The sequence below is a fragment of the Cyprinodon variegatus genome, unplaced genomic scaffold (assembly GCF_000732505.1).
Source record: "Cyprinodon variegatus isolate N-32 unplaced genomic scaffold, C_variegatus-1.0 Scaffold163, whole genome shotgun sequence".
Classification (NCBI taxonomy): Eukaryota; Metazoa; Chordata; class Actinopteri; order Cyprinodontiformes; family Cyprinodontidae; genus Cyprinodon; species Cyprinodon variegatus.
In genome coordinates, this window is record NW_015150616.1 from 277,805 (window position 1) to 302,235 (window position 24,431).

The following is a 24,431-nucleotide window of genomic DNA, read 5'->3' on the forward strand; positions in this document are numbered from 1 at the left end:
ATTCTGATGTTAAATCAATGTAAAATAACATGTAAATAACATTCCTACCATCTTTTGTTGTTATATTAAGTAACATTACTCACTCAGCTTTGCAAGGACAGTTTGCCATCAAAGAAGAGCTGTTTCTTCTTTTTACAATGATCCAGCTTGGTTGTTTTCTGGCCTTGCCACGCATAGCTAGAACTTCAGATTGGCCTCTGTTTTTTAGTTCGCTAGATGTAGATATCATGCACTCAGTCAAAGGTAATACTTTCAGATTGTCGATATTGAGTTGGTCAATAGATGTTTTGTTTAGCTCTGTCCTTTTAAAGTTAACTTCTTTAAATAAATATCCTGGCCCCAGAAATGTAATAATTATCCATCCATGTTCTCCCTCCTTATTCCATCAGTGGAGGCCAATGCTTATCCATCGCAATCTATGGGTGAAAGGTGGGGTACACACTGTACAGGTTGCCAGTCTGTCACAGGGCAACATAAAGACGTACAACTATGGACACACGCGCTCAAACCTAAAGACAATTTATAGAAGGAAATTAACCTATCAGTGCTTTTGGACCTCTGAAGGAAGCAGGAGTACCTTGTGAGAACCTACGCATCCACAGGGAGAACATGCAAACCCTGCGCCAGGAATCAAACCCAGGACATTCTTGCTATAGCCATGTCACTGCACAGCCTACCACAAGCTTAGACAACGTATTCAAATAAAATCAGATTTTCTACAGTTGTATTTTGTTTTAGCTAACAAAGTTAGCTAAAACAACCCTGCTAGTTAGCATTGATAAAGCCCTCCGGGAGATATTTCTGCCTTCAGCTATGCTCCGCCAACAGAAATACACCATAATGTTTACCAATTGAAACAGTAAAAATTAGAAGTTTCAGCTTTTTCTTTGGAAGTCTTCAAGTAGTTATAATTTTCCCTTGGTCAGTGGAGCAGAAAAATCAGGAAATTATGAAATGTAAAAGTTAAAGTTAGGTCATTTGGCTGCATGTAGCAGTGCGGCCCTTGCAGCAAAAACATGCAATTTGTGCCTTTGTGGATGGGAAAGATGTTTGCCCTTTCCACCCAACCAGACTTGGTGAGAGTTTATTTATAAGTTAACTCTGCTGGTTGTAAAAAAAAAAAAAAAATTGACAATGTTATGCATCACAGCTGCTACTGCTGCAGTGATTGGGTAAAAGCTTGACATGGGAAGCAGGTGCCACTTGGTGATTTACCCAATCAGCTTGATAATTGTACTGAAGGTTCCTCCCTTTTGTAAACACTTTCCATAGGGGGCATTACAGATAGATAGTGTAAAAAATTTCAAATTAAACTATATATTTCAATCTGGTTTATGCCAGATTAATGAACAGATAGCTGCCTTTTAAAGTCCTTGAATCTTATTTAAATTTTTCTGGGGTGAGGGTTGACACGTATGTCAAATACTAATATGCCATTATTTTTTATTTGTTCGTTGCTGCTTGTGTTGTGTATTTTTTGAAAATGGCAATTTATGTGCATGTAAAAGCAAATGCATTGGTGTGTGCAATGTTTTTGTAGGTGAACGTTTTGAATTGCCAGTCACTTTGAATAAGGCATTAAGTCAGTGTGTAATGCAATGCATGGGAAATGCAAATCTCAGGATGCATGGCTTGCCAACGACAGCTAGAGTATGCTGAATGGTCATCAGAGGACCCCAAAAAAAAAAAAAACTGTATTTGTTTGTGCTGAGCCTGCAGCAAACTGATCAAAGAAGAGAGCAGAGACAGAGCTGCTTTGTCCAGCTCAGTATTGACAGTGTCCTACCATCATTGTGACATTTGCAGGCTTTACTCTGAAAGTGCATGGTGTTGGACCTGTCTTAAAGAATGAAACCTTCTTTAGTCAGCCCTAATATGCTGAACTATTAATCAATTTGAGAACCCTAATGTATTTAGGATGGCCTTATCTTGTAATGTCCAGCTTGCATTGAGCCCCATCTGTCTGTATTTCACATGCTCCCAGTTAAAGATTGTATTAAAATGGAGTGACGCTGCGTTTGACATTTTGTTTAAAGGGATTGTGTTTTTAAAATTAGGATTTATTTTGGCAAGATTTTCTATTAGAAATACAACTTTTTATTTCACTTTTTTATAAGTAGAATTATTTTCTGTATACTGCTTTTTACCGATGCTTATTCACTAGCACTTATTCACGACATTCTTGAAAAAAATTAATCAATGTTTCACCACATTTGTTGAAAATTTTTAAGCTTAAAAAAAGCCTCCTCTCTCAATCATTAGACATTTTCATGCATTGCAGAAATGAATGTAGGTCATGAATATTACCATTATCAATGCAGGCAATTTCTTTAAATCTCTCCAAACAATTTTGATGACATTTTTTCAGATTAACTTTTGATCAAAAACATTTATCAGTAACATGTTCAGCAGTACTCAAGCTTCCTCCCGCAGTCCAAAAATAAGACTGGTCTTGTCCTTAGGTGTAAGTGTGTGTACATGAATGTTTGTTTGTCCTGTTTGTCTCTGTGTTGCCCTGTGATAGACTGGCGACCTGTCCAGGGTGTACCCCGCCTCTCCCCCGTAGAAAGAGATAGGCACCAGCACCCTTCGCAACGCCAGCTGGTATAAAGAGAGAAAGTGGATGGATGGCTGGATGTTCAGCAGTAGCAGTAGCTGCTGGTCCTTGAATTTTAGATAATTGGTCCTTGAAGGTCCTTGAAGAGTCTTTAAATTTGATTTAAATAAAGGTATGGGAACCCTGGATAAGAAGAAGTGTTATTTAAGCATTATAAAAAGAGTTATCACTTCAGGCATACAAACAGTGAATAAGCTCAGAGCGTAAACACCTTTAGGGGGAACATAACACCACTGTACAAACACATTAGCTACAGTTTGTTTTTTTGTTGTTTTTATTACAAGCGTTTTATTGTCATTACACTGTCATTAGAACAGCGTAATGAAATTCAGTCTCTGCCTTTAACCCATGCCCTTGGGTAGCAGTGGGCTGCCATTGTGCAGCACCCAGGGCAGCAGTGTGGGGTTAAAGGTCTTTGCTCAGGGACCCATAGTGGCAGTTTTTGGGAGTGGGTTTCAAAGTCACAACCTCAGGATTCCAAGACCTATTGCTCTTATCACTAGGCCACCAGTCCCCTACATTTTGTTATCACATATTTCTGTTTCTCTTCTCTACCACAATTTGGTCCTTGTAAACATACCATTTTGTAACCATACACCCAAACCTTGGAATACTTGTTTTCATTGTAGGTATATGGAAAAATGGTGAATACATTTTCTGTTTTGAAAATTGAGCATGTGGTGCCGAAGGAGCAATTGTGGGTGAAGGGTCTTGCTCAGGGACCCAGAGTGGAGGCTGTGGGGATCAAACCGGGTACTTGCAACCTTCTCAGAGCACAAACACACCTCTAACCACTTGGCCAACACTCCCCCTGGGATCAGTACCTTAACAAACTAACAAGGAGTTGCAAATTGCAAAAAAAAATATAAAGGAAAACAATAAAAAGGCCCAGATCATCAACCAACCTACAACAGCTACTAGATACCTACCAGGAGACACAACAATTTGTCATCGAAGTAACCCTATAGAGGGTGTCCTGGCATTGCAAAAGAAAACATCAAAATAGTGTAAGCTATTCAGTAACTGGAATCACCACCACTTTATCAGGGTGAGAAACCAGTGAATAAAAATGTAAAGAGAAGGAAACTGGAACCAAAGAGCCACTGAGCCATTTCCTTATGAGCCGACTAAAACCGCATAAGAAATGTCCAAACCTTTTCCATTTTTTACATCAACTGTATTACAACTTTGAAGGTTCTGGATAAAAGTCACTATAGTACCAAGCTACCAGAGGACAGATTGATATTTTTTCTTTTATCCAGATACATGAATTAAGAATGAGTCCCTCTCTTTCCTCAGTATCAAGAGTAAGGAAATCTTCAATTCTAGCAAAGAGAATGACAACATAAGGACATGGCATAAAGGGACCATCTTATTAAAGGTACATTTGGGTTTTTTTGGTAAAGTTTTCATTTAGGAGTGGATATCTTACTTCGGTACAGCCAAGAAAATTCAAAGTTTTTATTCTCCCTGTTTTAGTCACATCATACACAGAATTTATGACATCTTGACGACACTTCATTTTTTTTTTCTTCATTACTTTTTATCTTGGTCTAGGCGTATGATTCTCGCTTGGGGTGCGAGAGGTCTCGGGTTCAAATCCCGGACAAGCCCCCACAATGTTACGTCCACCAGGCTTGTTTGGTGGGGGTAACATTAAAGGAGACCACACAAGGATTTTCTTTAAGGTGAAAATTGAATTTATTAAATTATACTAAAGAAACAATACCTGAAAAGGAATGAATAAAATGGGAAACAGAAAATGGCTTAATGCAAAACCAATAACTAAACAGAAATAAGCAAATGCAACTAAACCTAACAAAACCCAACCTTAGGACAGGATGCAAACCAAACCAAGCCAAACAGGGTTCTGAGGAGGAAAGAGAGAGAAGCCTGCTGTCTGCTGCTTGCATGACAGCTTTTAAAGCAGACGAGCACCAATTAGGGCAAAACAGATCACCTGCAGAAGGCCTGCATCCAGAACCCTGCAAGGAAGAGTGGAGAAACCCACTGCAGCCGTAACACTTAAAAAAATAAGTTTAAGAAATCCACAATAAAGGGTTCCCAGGACTCCATGGATGTTTTAAACCCATACAGAGCAAAGTAATAAAAAGAGCAGCTGATGGAAATCAGCCTTCCAGTAATAGGGCAAAATTTTGATTGAGCCTTTAGATCCATTCTCCATAGTCTTTTCCCAACAGCTTTAAAACAGGATTTCTGCTAATCTAGTATGGGGAAGATAACTTGTCTTCCCATACTGTTTGTCATGTGTATTAAAATTATCATTATAACAGCTAAAAGAATAGCCAGGGATTAAATAATGGGTATAATAAACCTGCTAAAAGGAGTGCCATTGGTGACTTTGCAATCCTAGCTCTCTGTCAATGTCCTTGTGCAGGAGTGGGGGTTAGTAAGTTAGTGACAATGACAATCATTACGATGAAAAACTTCTTACAGACTTTTATACATACTCAATTATACTTAAACTCATAACGTGTAAGATAACACTTCCAGAAGAAAGCAATATAAATCTTAAAATTATAATTTAATCAGTTTTGATGAAAATCTTATTTTAAATGAAAATGCTTAAACTGAGAGTCAAGAAATAAAAATTTAAGAGATTGTCTCCAAGTAAGTGACTTTTTTACACCTCCCTTTGCCCAGACTGCTTTCAAACACAGACCAAAAACGCCACGTAGAAAACACACACCCACACACACACTTACCCACTGCCATCATGTAGTCCCATCGGTCCAGCAGGCACATTGTAAACTGCAGTCCCTCAGGGGTGAAGCCTGCAACTATGAGACTTCGACTCAGCTCTGGACTCTGGCACACAGCAGAGGTCCAAGCCACCAAAAACCACAGCACAATGAGGAGAATCACCGCCAGCAGCCGTAGGACACGCCAGCTGGTCATGTATGGGGTCCTCTGGGCCGTGCGGGACAGGAAAACCTTCAGCACCCTGCAGGACAGAGAAATGACACAGAAAGAGAGTCTGAATCTTAAAGCTTCCAAAATTATATCAGCATCGTCCAAGCTGATAAATTGCTGTTTTCTGTGACATTTAAAGTTTAGTCGTTTATTATTAGACTATTTCTTCTGTTACCATTCCCACAAGAATGGAAACATACTCATTTCAGTTGTATTTATCTATATCCATTAAATCTGTTAAGCTCCTGTACAGCATGAGGAAGATATTTCTTTACCTTCTGAAATATGAAACACAACAATTGGAGCTTGTATGTTTTTTTATTACCTACAATTGATTACCAGCCTGTTGGATCAATGGCAATATGGTTGATTTATGAGGTTTTAGGTCTGTAGTTTAAATTGAAAAAGACCATTAACAATACAGCAAAAAGCAGGAAAGTTGTTGGCTGTACTTTACCTGGCAGAAGTATTCATAACCCTTGAACTTGTATCTACATATTGTAACGTATAGAAAGATTTAATGAGATTAACCATAGATGTGCATAATTGTGAAAAGGTATGAATAGTACTTGGTATGGAAAATGTTGAATAAATAACAATCTGAAAAGTGTGGCATCCATTTGTATTCAGGCATTAAGAGTTCATATTTTTATAACTCAACCTTTTATTGATTGATTGATTGATTGATTGATTGACTTTATTGATCTCACACTGGAGAAATTTACTCGTTACATCAGCTCAAATAGTCAAAGGAGTATACAGTATATACAGTGCATCCACACAGCACTGCATATACTGTAGGTTTATGACAGCTTTTTTATATGGTTATAAGATTATTATACAGTTATTGCACAGTTTTTAGATTTTTTATTTTTTTTCCCTTCATTTTAAGTTGTATGCTCTTTGCCTAGCATTTTCTACAACCTCGTCCCTGACCTGTCCGCTTTTCCTTTGTCTTCATGATGTAGAGGCAATGGAGTTTTATTCATGAATAGTGCCGCAAAATTAACTGAAAACAAAAAGATACTGTCTTTGCATATTCTTATTTTTTAAAGTAGTTTAAAACTAAACATATTATGTTTATGCATGCATTGTGCAGGATCCTCATAAAGAAATACCTCCACAGTTATTTTAACTGTATCATTGAAATATGAAAAAAAGTTTAAGACATATCAACACCTTTTCACTATATTGTAGACTGAGATATAAGACTATAAATAATAAGAATAACATGTAATTCTGTTTAGCTGGCTCACAGTAGGCAGTCCAGACTGTGACAAATCTGTTTCATCCGATATTTAGTGGGACCACTCAGGGTATAAGAAGTTTGGCCCTGAGGCACTCTTCCCACCCATTGAACTCAATGAAAAAAAGAAAAAATCTAATTGGTAATTTTGCCAAGAGAACTTTCTGGCCAATCTTTGACCTTTCTCTCCCACCTCACTTATACTTGCTCCAGGCTGCAGATCAGTGTGTGTGTGTGTGAATAGATACTTGAGCAGGAAGACGCAGAAAGATCAGACCTGATGTGAAATTCAAATGTGCTTATGGGCCAGAAAGCATGCAATCTTAAGATGTAGCTGAATTATTGAAACAGAGAGAGAAGTGTAGGAGATGGTGGGATAGGAGGCATGAAGTGAGAAGTTGAGTTTGCCTATTTTTAGGTTTTGCTTTCAATTTAATGTCACCACAAGAATAATTTATAGAAAAAAGAAACATCTCAGATACAGATTTCACTCTTTGTTCTTATTCCTGCTGCCTGTTGCTAACTTCCATACCTGTACAGCTTGAGGATGACGGTGCCGTACATGGTGGCGAATCCCAGTAGGCGAACCCATCTCAGCAGGATGCAGCGGAACACACTGGGATTGAAGTACAGGATCATCACCTGCAGAGAGATATAAAAAGACATTTGCACATTTGGCCATGCAGCTTGTGTTATACTGCATTTATTTTCTCTGGAGCGCAAAGGCACACATATTGCAATCCTCTCTAGCTCACAAAAAAAGGAGTGTTCAGCATGAGAGAAGCAGAGCTGGAGGCAGACCTGGCATCACAGATAGCTCACGCCTCCACATCGACTGAACCAGCATCTAGCTCATATGTAGGACACAATTTTAACTCTCATTCGAATTTTGAATTTTCTCATGTTTTTTTAATCCAAAATAAATAAATAGTTATTTATGTTTTTTCCTCATGCAGTCTTGGCTCATCTCTCTGGGTGTATCAGAGCCTTGAAATTGATGACAGTTCATAGGGTGTTGCTTTCCTTTTTTTCAGCAGTCTGAAGATTTTTTTTTACACCTGTTACCTAAAGTAGGGTGTGATTGAGGCTGAGGAGACAAGTCTGGCATAGCGAGAAGATCAGAGCCTCCATTTACACTTGTGTTACAGCTGCCTTTCACGTCATTAGGGTGCAGCTCAGCAGAATGTCATATTTAACACCTCCAGTAGCCACCTTTCTGCACCAAACAAAGCTTAAATCAGCCACTTAATTAGATCCTTTATATGTGACCCTTTAATGAATTGCTATTATTTTGGAGGTTTAAGGAAATCTGAACAAACTTCCATGTCCTTTTACTCCCTTGATGGAAAGTTTCAGAGTAGGTATGTGATTTTTAAAGCTTATGTAGAAGATCACAGGCAAACTCTAGAGGTAAATGTAGGATAAGCTAACTTTGAGCAAAGTTTGACAGACAGGTTCGGTTTTTGTATCTACAGTTGAGTTCAAGTCACACTTTTTCTTTTATTCCTCTATTTTTCCATCTATTTTATTTTATTTTATTTAAAACATTGGTCCATAAGATATTCACATGAGTTGAAGTAAGAAGTAAAAGCTGGATCAGCAGTAAGTTTGTTTTTTGTATTTGTTGTGTTGCAAAGCTCACAGGGTTCTGATTATTGTTGTGCTTAATTGAGCATCCATGTTGTTGATTTTCTGCCATTGTTGGGAATCATTTCCTGTTTCATCACTTAGTTCCAGCCACACTTCACATGCAGGCTAATATTTGAATCTAAAGAATCATGTATCTGCATAGAAGCCCAAGTCATCACTTCAGCCCATGCTTGAAAGCTGGTATAAGCTGATTGTGCCAATCAGGGTTGACCAGTATAGCCAAACATCTCTAGTTTGGTCTCATCTTTTTTAAAAGCATACTATTCAAAAACCCATTTTGTTCATTCAGATCCTCTTGAAGATTCTTAGTCATCCAGACTGTGTGAATTTAAAAGAAAACAAAAAAACGTTTAATAGCAAAACAACTGGACTTAAGTTCATGTAGTTGAGCATGTTTTCTTCAGCAGCCAAAGAGCTCTCTTGGCTTAACTCTTTTGAACAGATTGGGAGATCTTGGATTTTAACTTTTTTAAGATATAGAATGCAGTAATAGGCATAATACTCAGTCAGTTTTAACCTAATTCACAACTTCTTGCAAGATCTCTCAGGACTCCAGCCCAGAACCGCCACTAACGCTGCCTTATTTTTAGATGAGTCTAATCTGCATCTGAATGTAAATTTGCAGAACTGAACATTTAAACAAGTCTCTCGCTCAGCTCACTGCTTTTACTCTGTGTTACTCTGTCTGTTCACCTGCATTCAATGCCCTTTTCCTATCCTGCATCAGGATATAAAATCCTGATTTCTTGTTCTCTGTTGGATCTTTTCTTTTTTCTGCATCACTCTTTGATCTGTTACCAGAGCAGTTTGTTCTCTGTTGTTTGGTCCAGTTTTCTGTCCATGTTCACTGCTCTGTCTCCCTTGTGACCAAATTTAAGTCTTCTATTTATTTTTTTTTATTTCACTGCAAAATTGTCCTCTAAGCAAGTCTTATAATATCAGATCTAACAAAAATGATTTTAATCTAGTTTTGAGATCTATATTCTAAGCAAAAGATTTTTTGTTAGATTATTGATCTTCTTTTGAGAAAGTTTTACTTAAATTAAGTGCAATAATCTGCCATTGCATTAAGACAATTGCACTTGACACAACTTTTTAAAATCATGATATATATTCTTAGACAGATATTTTTTACAGTGTATTTGGTAGTTTCTAACTCACTATGCTGCTCCTAACTCCATGTCTGCACTTAAAGCCAGTACAAAATATGAAAACAAAAGGGTCAAAGTATCACCACTTTTGCAGGTGTTCCTGGTCTGCTGCTACAAAAAAATAGTCCAAGCTAGAAACAGCAAAGGATTGCTTGACGCACAGGTGGAGAGATAGTTGGCTTATATGGTGGATTTCAACAGGCAGGGATTTATGAATAAATTAATTCTGGTCCTGACGAGATTTATGTAATAAAGGACATATAACAGGTTTTCTTTGGCAAAAAGCCACATTGAATTATGCATCATAAACAGAAAAACATAATAGACAACCCCGAGCATCTTCTTTTTAGGATATTATTATAACTATGCTATTTTCCTGTTGATACTTCTTTAGATCTGCTGCAAAATGTATTTCTACAGGAGATTCATGTCCACACCTCATTTGTTCAATGTAGTTATGACAGTTTTTCCAACTTAAAACATCTCTCCATTATAAATATTGTTTTGTTTTTAGGTTTGTTTTCTCTTAGAGCATAATCTGTATTCCATGGTGACTATGGACTGTTTCAGTAGAATAACAGACCCTGACAAACCACAAAAATAAAGGTTTTAGAAAAATCATCCAGTTAAAACCATTTATTGGTCTCCAAATTCCCCTGATCTGAGTTCAATCGAGCATCTTTGGGGTGTGCTGCACAAACCAGAATGATCTATGGAGGCCCCAGCTGACTGGACATAAATCATCTGGTGCAGCAGCAAACATTCAGGGCTTAAGTGATGTTCAAGACTTAACCAATCAGCACAAATTGAAAAGAGGTCCAAAAAAAGGTAGCCGGTCATAATATTTTGCCTGATATTTATGTGTAGATACAGGATATTCTTTGTTTTCATTCCATATTTCGGGAGCCACAATTCAAACTCACTTTGACAAGTAAATTATCTGATTTTATACCAAATGTCTCCATTTGCAGAAATCTGAGTAGAACTGCCGAGAATAACTGTGAAATGGAACAACTAGAACACTTCTGCTTCTCTCACATCTTGGCATCCAAGATACACTGAGCATACTGTGTAATTAGGTTTAAGTAGCAGCAACACCTGTAAGCCACTTTTCTCTGAAAAGAAGCAGAACTCGTGTGACAAATTCAACAAAAAAGCAGCCAGCATTGAGACTGAAACAGTCTGGCGGGAAGAAACATTAGAACAGGGGAGCTAATGTTAGATAAGGAATATGAATCATCGTGTACATTCTATCAGGCCAAGAGAAAAGCAGCTCAGAGACCGTGGTATGAAGACAAAATGATGAAATGAGAAAAATATGAAATCTGACAAGATATCATAGAGAATGTTACGGGTAAAAGATGACTCAAAGCAAATATCACTGGATCATGAGCAGTGAACTAAACCGCAGCATATTTCCTCCTCCTTATTAACTTGAAATTGGGGAGATATATTTCACAAATCCTGCCAAAGTGCGGATCAATGTGCATTTAAACTGTCATAACATTCCTTGTTTAAGTCCTCAGCGTGCCCACTCTAAGTTCAGCTCTGGCATAGCCTCTCTCCCCCTCAGTGAGAAGAAAAGACTCTGAGTCAAAGCTGCTGGAACAAAGAAAACAACAACAAAAAACTGGAACAACATGTGAATGTTATTAAAAGTTGTCCTAATATCACACTTCATTATATTTAGATCACAATTTATTATAGGGACAAGTTAGAGAAAAGTACACTTATAGGATTTGTTAATCACAGCTTCCTTAAGGTATTAAATTAGTGCTAAAAAAAATATTTATTCTCTTAATACAAAATAAAAGTGACTTTCCGAAAGTACTTGAAATGACTTCATCCTTTAAGAGCTCAGGGATTCCAGTCTTTTTATCATACAGTACTTAGATTATGATTCAGTAATTAATGACTCTGCAGGGTTCCTGTGCGAAGCTTTTATAAGTTAAAATAACAGCGTTAAACACATGAAATGGTTTTAAGCTCAATTCTGTTTAAATATTTAAAAGTTGTCCTTGTTGTTTAACTTTGATATAATCTAGTCATGTACTGTTACTATTTCAGAGAAAGCCTGAGCTTTGTAAGTAAAGAAGGGGGATGGTTATAACCAACCGCCTGCAGAGTTGCAGGGAAAGTAAAGCTTGTGTCAAAAAAGACTAGGCAAGCTGCTTCACATGGATCCATGGCTACACTGCTGTGAAGTATTGTTTCTCCCTCAGAACTTTATTTTATTGACACTCTTAAATATTTTAGAAAGTAAGACAGGCATTATCAGTGGACAAAGATAACTTCTGTTAGAAATCCAGTTTGTGTGGGATGTTTGTGTGTTTTTCTCTCTCCACCACCAGGTGGTGCCCTGTCCTCGTTGGGACTCCTTGCACACCTGCAGCTCGTTGGACCATTACTGGAGGAGTATTTGAGCAGTAGGCTGTCACTACCTTGACGCCAGAGTGTTTGCCAGTTTTGGGTACTCTAGCCAAGCTGAGATTAGCTGAGTCTAACCTAATCTTTGTTCCTCTGAGACTTATTTAGTTTTTGTCTTTGCTTTTTGGCAGGAAACCTTCCTGAGTAACTGGATACCTGGACCTTCTCCCCCTGGAAGGATTTAGTGAGAACACACTGAGCAAGGGAAACCTCCACATGATCCATTCAAGTCCTCTTCGGAAATCCAAGTGACAGTCCGCTCCTTTACTCCTCTGGGTCCAACGCTTGTCTATCTGTCCGCCCTCCAACGACTTCCCTCTTCTCTGGATTTACCCCAACAAGCTGGATTCAAGGATTGACAAGAGCCCCCTCAAACATGAGTCCCGCTCCAGTAATATTCAAGCCTTAGTCGAATTTCCTACGGTCCCTGAATTTATCACTGTGATCTCCCCTTCAGACTTTCCAGTTCCGGTTCACCAGTCCACTGAGTTCCAAATCCAACTTCTGTTATTCATCTACATTTAATAAACCTGTTAAACTTTTTCCCTTGGTCTCTGGGTGGTTCTCTGCATGTGGGTCAGATCGCTTAAACTAATCATGACAGCTGCAAGGGAAAAAATACAGTTTTGAATTACTATAACTTAAAACTCTATTTAGATCAACCTAGCCCAATGTGAAAACAGCTTATATGTTGTTTTGCAACTGTTGGCAGCAACATCTTCTATCAACTGTTTGCTGACAATGAGTTTTTCACATCTCTGAGGAGGAACTTTGGCCTATTTTTCTTTGCAGACTTATTTTCATTCAGCCAAGTTAAAGGGATCTGAGAAAAAATGCGTTTGATAGTTTAATCCCAAAGCATCCCAATCGAAGCAGGCCGTACTTCCTGAGGATTCTTGACAAGTTCAGCCTTCCATAAAAGCTGCAGGTTATCCTCTACACTGCCATGTTAGATATATTATTGTGCAGTTTGCTTTATCAACAAAACAATAAAAACACAGACAAAGCACAACTCCTCTATTCAGTCCTTGTACAGGTCAAGAAAGGAGTAATTAACATCTCTGCAGGACCCACACATTCTGGACAAAGATGATTTGGACCTTCTTCTGGATTGGGGAAGAGAGAAAGTTTATTTTTCCCCTCAGCTTGTCTCCTTGATGAACACTTATGTCAGGTTGCCCAGATAAATATTCAGAATATTTGCAGCAAAAGATGCCAAAAACATCTTTTCTAAAAAAAAAAAATGTATGTGGGGCACAAGCTGTTATTCATTTTTTAAAGTTGATGAGTGCCACATTGCAATAAATAAATAATAACTTATGAAATAATGAATTATATTTCATTAATTTACTAAAACTGGGATTAAATACCGTATTTATTTAATTAATATGCAATTCCTGATATATTTCTCTGTTAAATATGTACATTTGGTTTTAAGAAGTGAATATAATTATTTAGTGATTTAGTAAATTATTTCATCTTCCTGCACTGAAGCACTCCATAAACTAAATTAAACTGTCACACATCCATCAAAGTCAAGCATTCGGGACTTCCTTGTTTTCTTTCACTCTAAATTAATAGGATGCACATCATTTCTTGCCATTCATCTACAGCACAGTGGCTGGGCTAATCCAGCCTCTATACACGTACAGTAGTTTGGCCTTTTAACCTCTCAATACCCACCGGGTCGCCGGTGACCCGATTTAAAGCATTTACAAACAATAACTCAGAATGCATGAAAACTACACTGTTGTTTACCAATATAGACATGTTGGGCATCATTGGAAAGCTTAGATTCTCCAAAATTCAACCCCTAGTTCATTTTATGGACATAGCGATCACCAAAGCACATTTATAGCAGCATGTTGAAATGTAGCATGACAAAGCAGCCACAGCAAGCAAGCATGTCTTTATTACTGCTGTTCAAAAAAGACTTATCAGTTTCGAGAAAAAAAACAACAACTTTGAGTCATGTTTAAACTGATGCAGCTTGGGTGTTTTACTCACCCAATTTTCATGTATATATTCAGAAACTAGAAGATATTAGCTTTCAAATAATGTATCACACATGTAATTTAGGCTTACAGTTCCTCAGTTATTTGCTTTTTCATTTGGATAAGCAAAATAGGCGAATTTCCCATGAAATGAGGTGGATACTAAGAGGTTAAAAAGTTAATGAAGGAAGATAAGCAGGGAATAGTTAGTGGGCAGGGCTAGCTTTCATTCTGAAGAGGTCTTTGGCAGCTTCAGCCACATGAAGCCACAGCAAGATTAAGAGTTATTAGATATATTTAAGACCAAGCTAGGGACATTGAGGTCAGCTCACCCAATGTGTTGCAAATAAATTGCTACACCTTTTTATGTTATGATGTGCTGGTTTTAATTAAACCATGAAATAATTGTACTCACTTCTTAAATTGAATCCCTACATGTGATTGAGACCCATATAATTATATATACCCCTCAAACAATCTGTTATCACTGTAGTTATCAATCATGCTTAATTCATGATTTAACAAGGAAGTCAATTGTATTTCTATATGGTGTCATGGCTGTTTGGATAACCTTTTCTCTTAATCAAATACTAAGCAGACTGTATAAAGTTTTCCTCATGTAAACTTCATGCAGCATTTGCTTATAACTTTAATGATTGAGCGTTTTTTTGATCAGAACATTGTATCATTGCTGTTTCTAACATTTCAATCTGTCAGACAACTGCAAAAATTGTATAGTAAACAAAACACATACAAGCTACAGATCCTGTATAACCTACACATCCAGAGATACATGCAGATATTTGGTTACATACTCAAACAATTCATTCCTACAAGTCAGGACATTAAAACAACAGACCACATTTTCATATCAACTAGAAGAGAAGGTGGTTGTCTTGGTTTTCCTCCAACCTCTGAAGCCTCCCCCATCAATTAATCAGCAGAGGTATTTTTAAAACAAGTTGTGCTAGAACTTGATGGACTGTTTAAAAATGCATTGAGCGCCGGAGTGGTACAGCTACAGCTGAGAAGACTTGTAGTGGCAGAAGGAGGATAAAAACGAATTAAGCTCTGGCAACAAATGTCGAGACTGGAGGAGAGGATGCAGACAGAAAGGGAACATGCAAGAGAGGTTATGAAAGAAAGGAACATGCAAGACATGGAGGGCAGGGATAAGATGGGGAAGGTACAGTAGAAGAAATGGTCAGAAAGCAGTAGGAGAGAAAAAGGCTCCAGCAGGATATTTTGGCAATGCTATTTTTGGGAATACAGGTATCCTTCGGGGAAAGCGAGAAGAGGATAGGCTGGTTAAAAAAAACAAAATCAAGCCAGGTTTGATTTTAGAAGGAATTGCCTTCTTTTATGATGACTTATCAACAAACCATACCGTTGTGCTACTGCTATACTACTAATAAACACCTTCACAGTAACTTCTGAAAAATAAAATCCCAATCTTCTAGCTCTTTTCTCTAAATATTTCAAATAGCTCCTACAAATTGCAACATCCAGCCAATACACTTTGTGTTCGACGAGAGCTTCAGCTTTCTGATGGGAGTCTGCACAAGTATTTGAGGAAAGTGAATTCCCTCCTTGTGAATGTACAGGTTGCCTCCATCTGTTTCTTTTCTAAAGAGGAGCTTCTGATTCAGCACAGCAGGTGCACTGTGGGCACAATGGTAAATAACCACATGCACACAGCACAATGGCACCTACCCACCATAGAGCCTGGCTAAGGCACAAAGTGAGACACGCTCATGGCTAAGATATCCTACTCAATGTTATTGTTCAGACAGTGATCACACAGTTGATGCTATAGTAGTGAGCTACAGCTCAAGAATGTAGGATTTACTGAACAGAAAAAGGAAAGTAACTTTCCATTTTGTCCCATAACAGACCTATTAAGCTATGGAACTGGGAGAAATCAAAGTAGCACAAGAAAGTTATGTGAAATAAAAATAAAAAATGTTTTATTCGTTTTTCAAAAAATTTTTGTAAAGGCCTGGGGTGCATTTTAATATATTAGTTATTTACTTAGTGGGTTAGGTTTTTTTTTTCCAGAGTAAGAAAATGCCTTTAGAAGACCCCCAATCTGGAAATAGAGTGCGTGTTTTAGTTTGTATATTTCACTGTTGTGTAAAACTCTTTGGTTTGTTGGAGAGTATTAGTTATCAAAAGGCATCATGTATAGGAAATGCAGAAGACAGGTCAAGCATGGAAAATTAAATAATGTTTAGTTTTAAAATTGAAGCCCCATTGTTTTGTTTTGGATATCTTCCACAGCACTTTTAATCCGTCGTCCTTAAAGCATATTCATCCATCTAAACTCATAAGACTGATATGGGAGTGTTAATTACAAAAGCAGCCAATGGACCAATTCAAAGAATCGCAGAGATCTCTGGTGGCAAATTCAGCAAACATAATAGAAAATAGAAAAGCTCTTGGAGAGCGCAGACCTCTGCCAAGCAGCAAAGCTTACATCTATAGCTAGCTTGCACATGATCTGGATCATTACCAGATTTGAATTAAGTTCCTTGGCATGAGGCACACCTCTGGTAAAAAAAAAAAAAAAAGAATCCATACAATTCATTCATAAGTTATCCATTGATCCTGATACCAACCAGCAACGTTCCCTTTTTCATGTGTTGTTGTCTTCAGGAAAATACCTCGAGACTTTTTTGATCCGATTCTAAGACTGTAAATAGTCACTGCTGCCACCCTTTGGTTTAGTGCGGAACTGCTTTTTCCGCTAAATATCCTTATCTCACACTGCATCTATTGAAAAATTACTGTATCCAAATTATGATGTGGATCATCACCAAAATGTAATGGATTCTTTCTTGGCATGAGAGACACATCTGATAAAAATGTACACATACAGACGAACAAACACACCAGCTCAGGATTTTCTTTTGCTGCATGCTCAGAATGTATAATTAGATATAAATGGATATNCTGTGTCCATGTTTTGTCTTCCTCAGCTCTACAGGGGATTTTCTTTTGCTGCATGCTCAGAATGTATAATTAGATATAAATGGATATGGGTCTGTCATTAATACTATGTAATAGTATGAAGCAAGAGCTCCATATTTGTTTCCCCCAAATAAGTTCTCAATATAAGCCCTAGATTCTGCAAAAGAAAACAATTTTCATTTTAATAATGTTGGTAAAAGCACTAGAGAAAGCAGTATTCATTGAATATACTAAGTATGATTTCCTTTTTTGCTATTATTTTTATCGACAATGTCAAACTTTTATCGGCAATGTCAAAATACAGCCTCTCACACAAATGCTACCACTTACCATTCACACTCCCTCATATTCAGACAGATTATCCTGATTTTAATACATCTTTAATCATAAAGTAATGTTGACTTGGTTGGGATCATTGCTTTGATGTGCATCATTAATTCTAGCTAAAGGAAATTCCATGGTGGCAAAGTCCAGAGAGAGACCGAGGGGACATCATAGAATAAGTTCCAACTCCGGGAGCTATTTTTAGAGATTTTAAGCTTATCGAGACACAAACAATTAACATCAGGGTATTCTGTTGTTATACCATCATGTATTAAGAAGCAACAATGGAAAAAAAGGAGATAGTTAGTAATAAAAGGATCTATTGCCAGTCAACTAGATTAGCTTATTTTCTCTGAAAGAGCGCATAGACAGCAAGTAAGCAAAGCAGAAAAAGCTGTTTACATGCTATTTTTGAATCTTACATATTCTGATGTGTCTAAAATTGCTTCATACATGGGTGCAGATTCCGTAAAAGTTTTTAAAAAATCCATTGGACTTGGTTTCCAAGATTTGAAGACGTTTCGCTTCAAATTCTCAATTCAAATGTTGAAAGGAGAAAGCTTCCTGGAGGGGAAGCGAAACGTCTACAAATCTTGGAAACCAAGTCAAGTGGATTTTTAAAAAACTTTTATGGAATGACTACGAACTGGATGACTGAGAATCTTCATCAGCATGGGTGCAGAGGTGAAGAAAAGAAGTGCAGTTTATGAACCATAAAATCTTTGTACATGTATTAAAGGTCTGTCCTTCAGATAACGCATTGGTATTAAATCAATCTTCATCAGTACAAACAGAGTGTCTGCATGGGGTAGCATGATATTAGCTTTGCATTGACAAAGCAGTCAAGCTTATAAACTGTGGTGTACATGGGGTGCATGGGTTATGTTGGCTGGATATTTTCAACATTTTACCTTTTTTTATTATTGAACAATTTGAAAACCAACAGTCACTTTGGCAAATAAGAATTCACACCCTGAGCACTTGGTTGCATATGGTGTAATAATTTGATGTTTCAACAAGGTGACTTCTGATTATTTAGCGAAAGTATCTCACAGGTTAAAACTTTGGATGCAAAGAAACTTTTAATGCTAGTCTACGATTCAGCCTACAGAACAACATAAAAACTTTGACGAGAAGCCGTCTGTCCGAGGCAAAGGTCCAAAACCTGGTGACAGTAACCTCTGCAGGAATCCAACTTGAGATATTACATTAAATACAAGTAGGTGCATAATTCAGGTCCACATGAAGCAGGGGGAGATTTTAGGAATATGTGTTGAGACTGATTATCTGTTTGTTTGTTTTTTGTTTAATTTTGTCATTTCTTCATTTGTTTATATTATTGCTTGCACCAGAGTCTAACTTTTTCTCACTGCAGAGACAATCGTACAAGTTTTAAACTGGTTGGTGTGGATTCTCTGAATTAAGAATACTGAACATAAATGCATTAGTTTAATTATTGGCAGCAAAATACTGGTGAAGGTTCTCAGTCATCCAGGTCCAGGCGTATAAAACCTTCAACTCAACGCTATTCCTGACATTTTCATTTGAAAAAGCTTCCTGGATGGGAAGCAAAACTTTTTCAAACGTGGACACAAATTCTAGTGGATTGTTTTTAATTTTCTTTTTTGGATATTGTCAGCAAAGAATGCTAAACTTTGATTATGACAGGTAGTTTTACCCTGTCACTCAAAATGATGTGCATTAGGGTAGGGTTAGTGTTAGTGCATTACCCGGAAAGCATGTATTGGACTACCTAATGCAGAGAAAGGTGATACTCAAGGTTTGTTTGGAGAATTAATTAGGAAAAAAAAAACAGTATACAATCGTTTTTTAATCAGATATGATAATGAGGGCATGTCAAAAACATAAGAATAAAGAAATGAAGAAGGCAAAATATTAGATGAAGTAATATTGGAGCCAACAGCACATCTAGTCACATCCTCCCACTGTGTGCTCACAAAACCATCAATATCACCATGTATTCTATTTAAAAGCTTTATTAGCTAACAGCGTATGGAAATACAAGCCAGGTTTTTCCACACTTCAAACAGGTTCTAAATTAGTTTATCATATCATAGCATTTATCAGGTTATTAAAAAACAACTGTAGATTTTTCCTAATAGATGTTGCAAAAGTTGACCAATTAGTACAGAACTCCATGTCTGCTGTTGCTTAATTTAGCCCATCTGATGACTGATTCTGTGGGTGGTACTTCGGTTTCGGTGGTGGGGCCCACACTGTGCTGTTCTTCTACTTTCCATGCTGTCAGACAACATTGGTTAATAGAATATTTTCTTAAGCTTTTAAGACAGATTTTAACCAAACTACAAACACAGCTAATCCTGTCTGAATGCAAAAAGACTTTTATGATCACAGAATCCCCTCCAAACAACAACAAAGGGTGTAAGACGTGTAAAAAGAAGAAATTTCCAGAAGTAAACTTCAAATTATCAGTGCATTAACTTTTTTTTTCTGGATCTTTTCAGTTTAAAAACCTATAAGGTTAACATCTCTGTTTTGCTTGAGATGGTAGAAAAGGAAGGAGAAGTGCTGAAGGTTTTCAGAATATGTTGTAACATGAACATGTAGTCAGATGCTCTGATGTTCATCTGAATAGATGAACATCCTTCAATCCGAGCCATTTCATTGTAGCTCTGGCTGAATGATTAGGGCTGCTCTCCTGCTGAAAGGTGAACCTTCGCTGTCAATTTACCTGCAGCTTTTCAACAGGATTTCCCCGTATTTAGCTACATCCATTATCCCATCAACACTGTCCAGGTAAAATGATGCTTATGGCAATCTGCAGTATTGCACTGAAAATAGATTTTCACCTCTAGGCAAAGAATTTCAATTACTGTAAGGCACACTGTTATGTGATCTGAGGTAGACAGCAAGCAGGATTTCATTCAACAGGGGCCTCTTTGTACATTATTAAATCTGTTTACAGATTCTGGCACCTTAGTAGTGGAAATCGTGCTCTATTCTTTCCATTTTCAGTCGATGGATTAAACTGTGCATTTTTTATGGTTTCATAAGCTTTGATTTTATTTTAGAAGCCAATCCTGCTTTAAACCTCATTCATAACATAATTCCTTACTAGTCTGCTGTATGTTTTGTTCTTCATGATACAGTTTTATGAATACAGTTTTATTTGTAGTAAGATTATTCTGCCTATAAGGAGACCCTATTCACTAATAAGATGAATTGGTTGGATGGGAGTTTATTTAGGGCTATAGGCATATAGAGAAAGCAGAAAGTACTTCAAGCAATGTTTGATTTTTCTTTAATGTTCTATGTTTTCTTGATCCATAACATGATAATAAAAATACCAAGTTTGTAGTTATTACTTTTAAAAAAATGTGCCAAATTTTAAAAGTGTCTATATTTTTGCAAGGCCTTGTGGTTTCTTTGAAAGCCCCAACAAACAGTCCATTTTGAAGGTTATGGGTCAGCTAGATCAAATTTGAGACTTACTGGGAAGTACAGCAGTAACGCCCCGAACAAGATGGCTTCCAGTAGAATGAGACCAGATGTACGGATACTCTGTGGAAAAGAGAGAAAAACAGGAAACATCAGAGTAATCGTTAAAAAAGCTCAATTTAAGAACTTTGCAGCACAGATGAAGTTTGAGACACTTAAGGTGTCTGTTTAGAAGGTTAGTCACAGATTTACTTCCTGGCTTCTGTTGTTGCAGATTATATTTCTTTTATGTTCACATTTGCTCATTTCTATGAATTTAATTATTTGTAAATACTACAACTTAATCCTTTAGCTGTGTTATCTAAAATCAAAACTTGTTCAGATTCAGTAACTGTACTGACGAAATAATTCCCCTGTTTCAAATCAAACAACAGAGGGAAGTAAAGAATATATATTTATTCACAGTCTTGTGGGGGGTTTTTTAAGGCACAATGCAAAAAAACAGATATTTTATAATAGTGGTGATGAAAATCCCAAGGGATATTTCTTGTGATTTGAAAAATAAAACAAAACAGGAGATTCTACAGCAGCAAACATAGATAATCTTTAATTTGCTGACCTACAAAAGTTGCAGCTTAGTTTTTCCCAAAGGCTGCAAACAGACAAGTTTAGCAACAATGATCCTTTATTACTTCATTTCTGTTGCCAAAGAGCATCTTAGGCAACAACTTGAAACAAGTCCCTATGTGTAGTGGAGGTTTAATATTTGAGGTTTAGAAAAATAATTGTAAACCATAAAGAACTTTATTTTCTTTACACTATGGATAAGGCAGTAAATATGCTTGGCTAACTGTATCCGACTTATTTACATATAATTCTTTTTGCAGCATAACTCCACGATATAAAGTGTAATTAGCCCCTTTTGATTGCCTATAATGGGTTTTTGGCACTTAGGAGAGTGGGAGGTTGATGAATAGCGGAAGAAAGGCAATTTTAGAAAGTGTAATCAATACAAAGTTTTTCTCAACTGTATCTTAATAGCTGTTATCAAAGCCTTCTTACTCTCAAATCTTTAAGGACCTGTCCTCTGCAACTTTAAGATGTGCACCTGCCCTTCACACTTGGATTTAGCAGCAGACAGCTCTGCAGAACCCTGCAGACACACTAACCCTAACCCTTCTAAGGGGGCTAAGGACTTTGGCCTCCAAGAACCAGATTTGAAGGCCCTTGCTTTATCCAATTTCAGTTATTTATAATGATATATTTGGTGAGAAAATATTAATAAAAATTCTACACTGGAAAAACAATCGAGAAATAACTAAACATCTCTCAAATTAAGTGCATTTACCCTTAATTTGAGTAGGTAAATGACACGATTTGCCACTGAAATTAATATTTTTACTCTTAAAATAAGATATTCTGATAATATGCACTTGAAATGAGACAATGCAATGTAAATTGCCTTTTTCCGTTGGCGAAACGTCTCTTTTACCTGCTCAAATCAGCAATAAATGCACTTATTTAAAAAAAAAAAAAACAGACTTCTCTAGATTTAGATTTTTTCCATTTCACTTAAAGGTTCAGAAGTCTCCTGTGCATAAAGAAAAAATGTATGAGTGGCTTTTTTGGTCAGAAATTAAAGGAGAAAAGATACAGTATAAAATGATCTAAAATGTTTGGTACAAGCAAAATGTTTGGTGTTGTTATGCAATATGTTCAAGAAAAAAACTCAAGGACAACATTTATGTGAAGGCTAAAGCATTCATTCACATGGCAAGATATATGGTTCATTCATTCAACAGTTGAATTGGATCGGATATCGACTGATACCCTCAGCCTAGGTATCGTTAATCGGATTGGATTGAAAAAAAAAAAACGGATCACTACATTTCTAATTCCAGATACCTTAATATATATATATTAAGCATTTGAAATATATCAGTTCTTTTTTTTTTTTTTTTTTCGACCTGCAGGCAGATTTTAACCCCAAATATGATGCATGTGGAAAAACATTTGGACACCATGGTTCTTTTTTTTTTTTTTTTTTTCGACCTGCAGGCAGATTTTAACCCCAAATATGATGCATGTGGAAAAACATTTGGACACCATGGTTCCACATATCCTGAAACAAAGTAGCTAATTGGCATATCAAAGCTTAACAAAACTGAAAATAGTTGTAGACACAAAGTTTGATCTTTTCTTTCTTCTAAACAACCTGATTTAATGCATTTGCAACAGATGACATTACTGGACTGAACAAAAGAGTCACTTTAGGAATCAAAGCAAACCTCTAGCACTCTTTCTTAATGCCCTCCCTGTTCCGCTCACCTTGTTTCTCCTGAAACGGTAGACCAGGAGCATGCTTGCGAGGTCCAGCATCATGCACAGACCCTGGAAGGAGGCCACGGAGAGCCGCAGACCGCCGTCCTCCTGCACCAAGCAGGGCGTGTCGTCCTGGCAGTATGGGCAGCCCTCCCTGCATGGCAGGCACTTGTTGGACACGTCAGAGGTCTCATCTCTGTAAGAGCTTTGCTCCCTGTCTGAGGATGTAGGGATTCATTAGTGATTTTGTTTGAATGGCACATAATGATCTTGAGTCTTAATGGAGGAAAGCGTTATGAAATGCTCATATCTTAAAGCATCTCAATGCTAATATACTGTGGGGTTTTGTAGGATTATAATTCATTGATTCACATTCCACTGTGGCTTCTTATAACTGCTCAGTTTGTCAGTTCTGGAGATAAAAGATCATTAGTCAAATAAATCCCAAGGCCTTGGGTGATGATTAAAGAGTTCAGCTTTTAATTAAGCAGACGAGGTAACAATGAATAAAAGGAGGATACAATACTACAACACTGTCCCCTTTATCCTTCTCCCTTTAATACGTTTTCCTAAATCAAGATGCTGCATTTATTCATACTACAGTCACTACTATCTGCAAACAATGAAGTTACATTGAATAAGTTTTAATTATATATTGCATTTAACATCATGTCAATTTAAGGCACTTTACAGACTTTCAGTTCAGATTTTTTTTAAATAACATTCAGAGACCCAGTAGAAGGATAAAATTGATCGCAGTTCTGAACCTCCCAAAGCACAATACCTGATGGGAAATATTCCATGAGAATGTGCTACATCTGCAGAGGCAATCACTTTACTTGGTTCTGATGTAAAAAAAAAAAAACTATTTAACAAAAATTGATTTTTTTTAATTTTTTTTTTCACTAGTTTAGTTAAGGGGAGCAGTAGCTTTTCTTTGTGAAAAGCAGGCTCTATTATTTCTGTCAATAAACCAGATTGTTTATCTTTAGTCTCTATTCTTTATAGAGTCAGTTTTATTTGTGCCAAATAGGTGCGTCAAATAGGGCACCAATTCCATTTTAGAGCCAAAAGTTTATTCAACTATTGTCACCCATTCCAGGTAGGCAATAAAAAGTTCTCCTGGATTCACTTTGTATTAGTGTTTTTCCTGCTTCACAAAGGTAGTCAGCAGCTTGACAAAGCCATGATGGCAATTATTTTACATCCAAGTAGTACAGTATGCAGTTCTTCATATATACACACACATATCAATTTCAAACAGATGGTATTAATATGGTATCGGTATTGGGGCCAAAAAAATGGCATCGGCGCAACACTAGTTTCAAGGCAGAAAAATAACATCCTTATTATCTTCTAAATTTTAGAGATTGTTT

The 24,431-nt window shown here is 37.0% G+C and overlaps 1 protein-coding gene across 1 annotated transcript in view; it reads right to left on the bottom strand.

Moving 5' to 3' along the window:
- Window positions 1-24,431, bottom strand: part of LOC107086803 (probable G-protein coupled receptor 158) — a 110,952-nt gene that overhangs the window by 35,993 nt on the left and 50,528 nt on the right. Inside the window, exons 4-7 of the mRNA XM_015378001.1 lie at window positions 23,062-23,273; window positions 20,788-20,856; window positions 7,330-7,439; window positions 5,344-5,582 (exon numbers count right to left, since the gene is read on the bottom strand). Of these exons, the coding sequence (XP_015233487.1) occupies window positions 5,344-5,582; window positions 7,330-7,439; window positions 20,788-20,856; window positions 23,062-23,273 (630 nt within the window). The remainder of the gene's footprint in view (window positions 1-5,343; window positions 5,583-7,329; window positions 7,440-20,787; window positions 20,857-23,061; window positions 23,274-24,431) is intronic.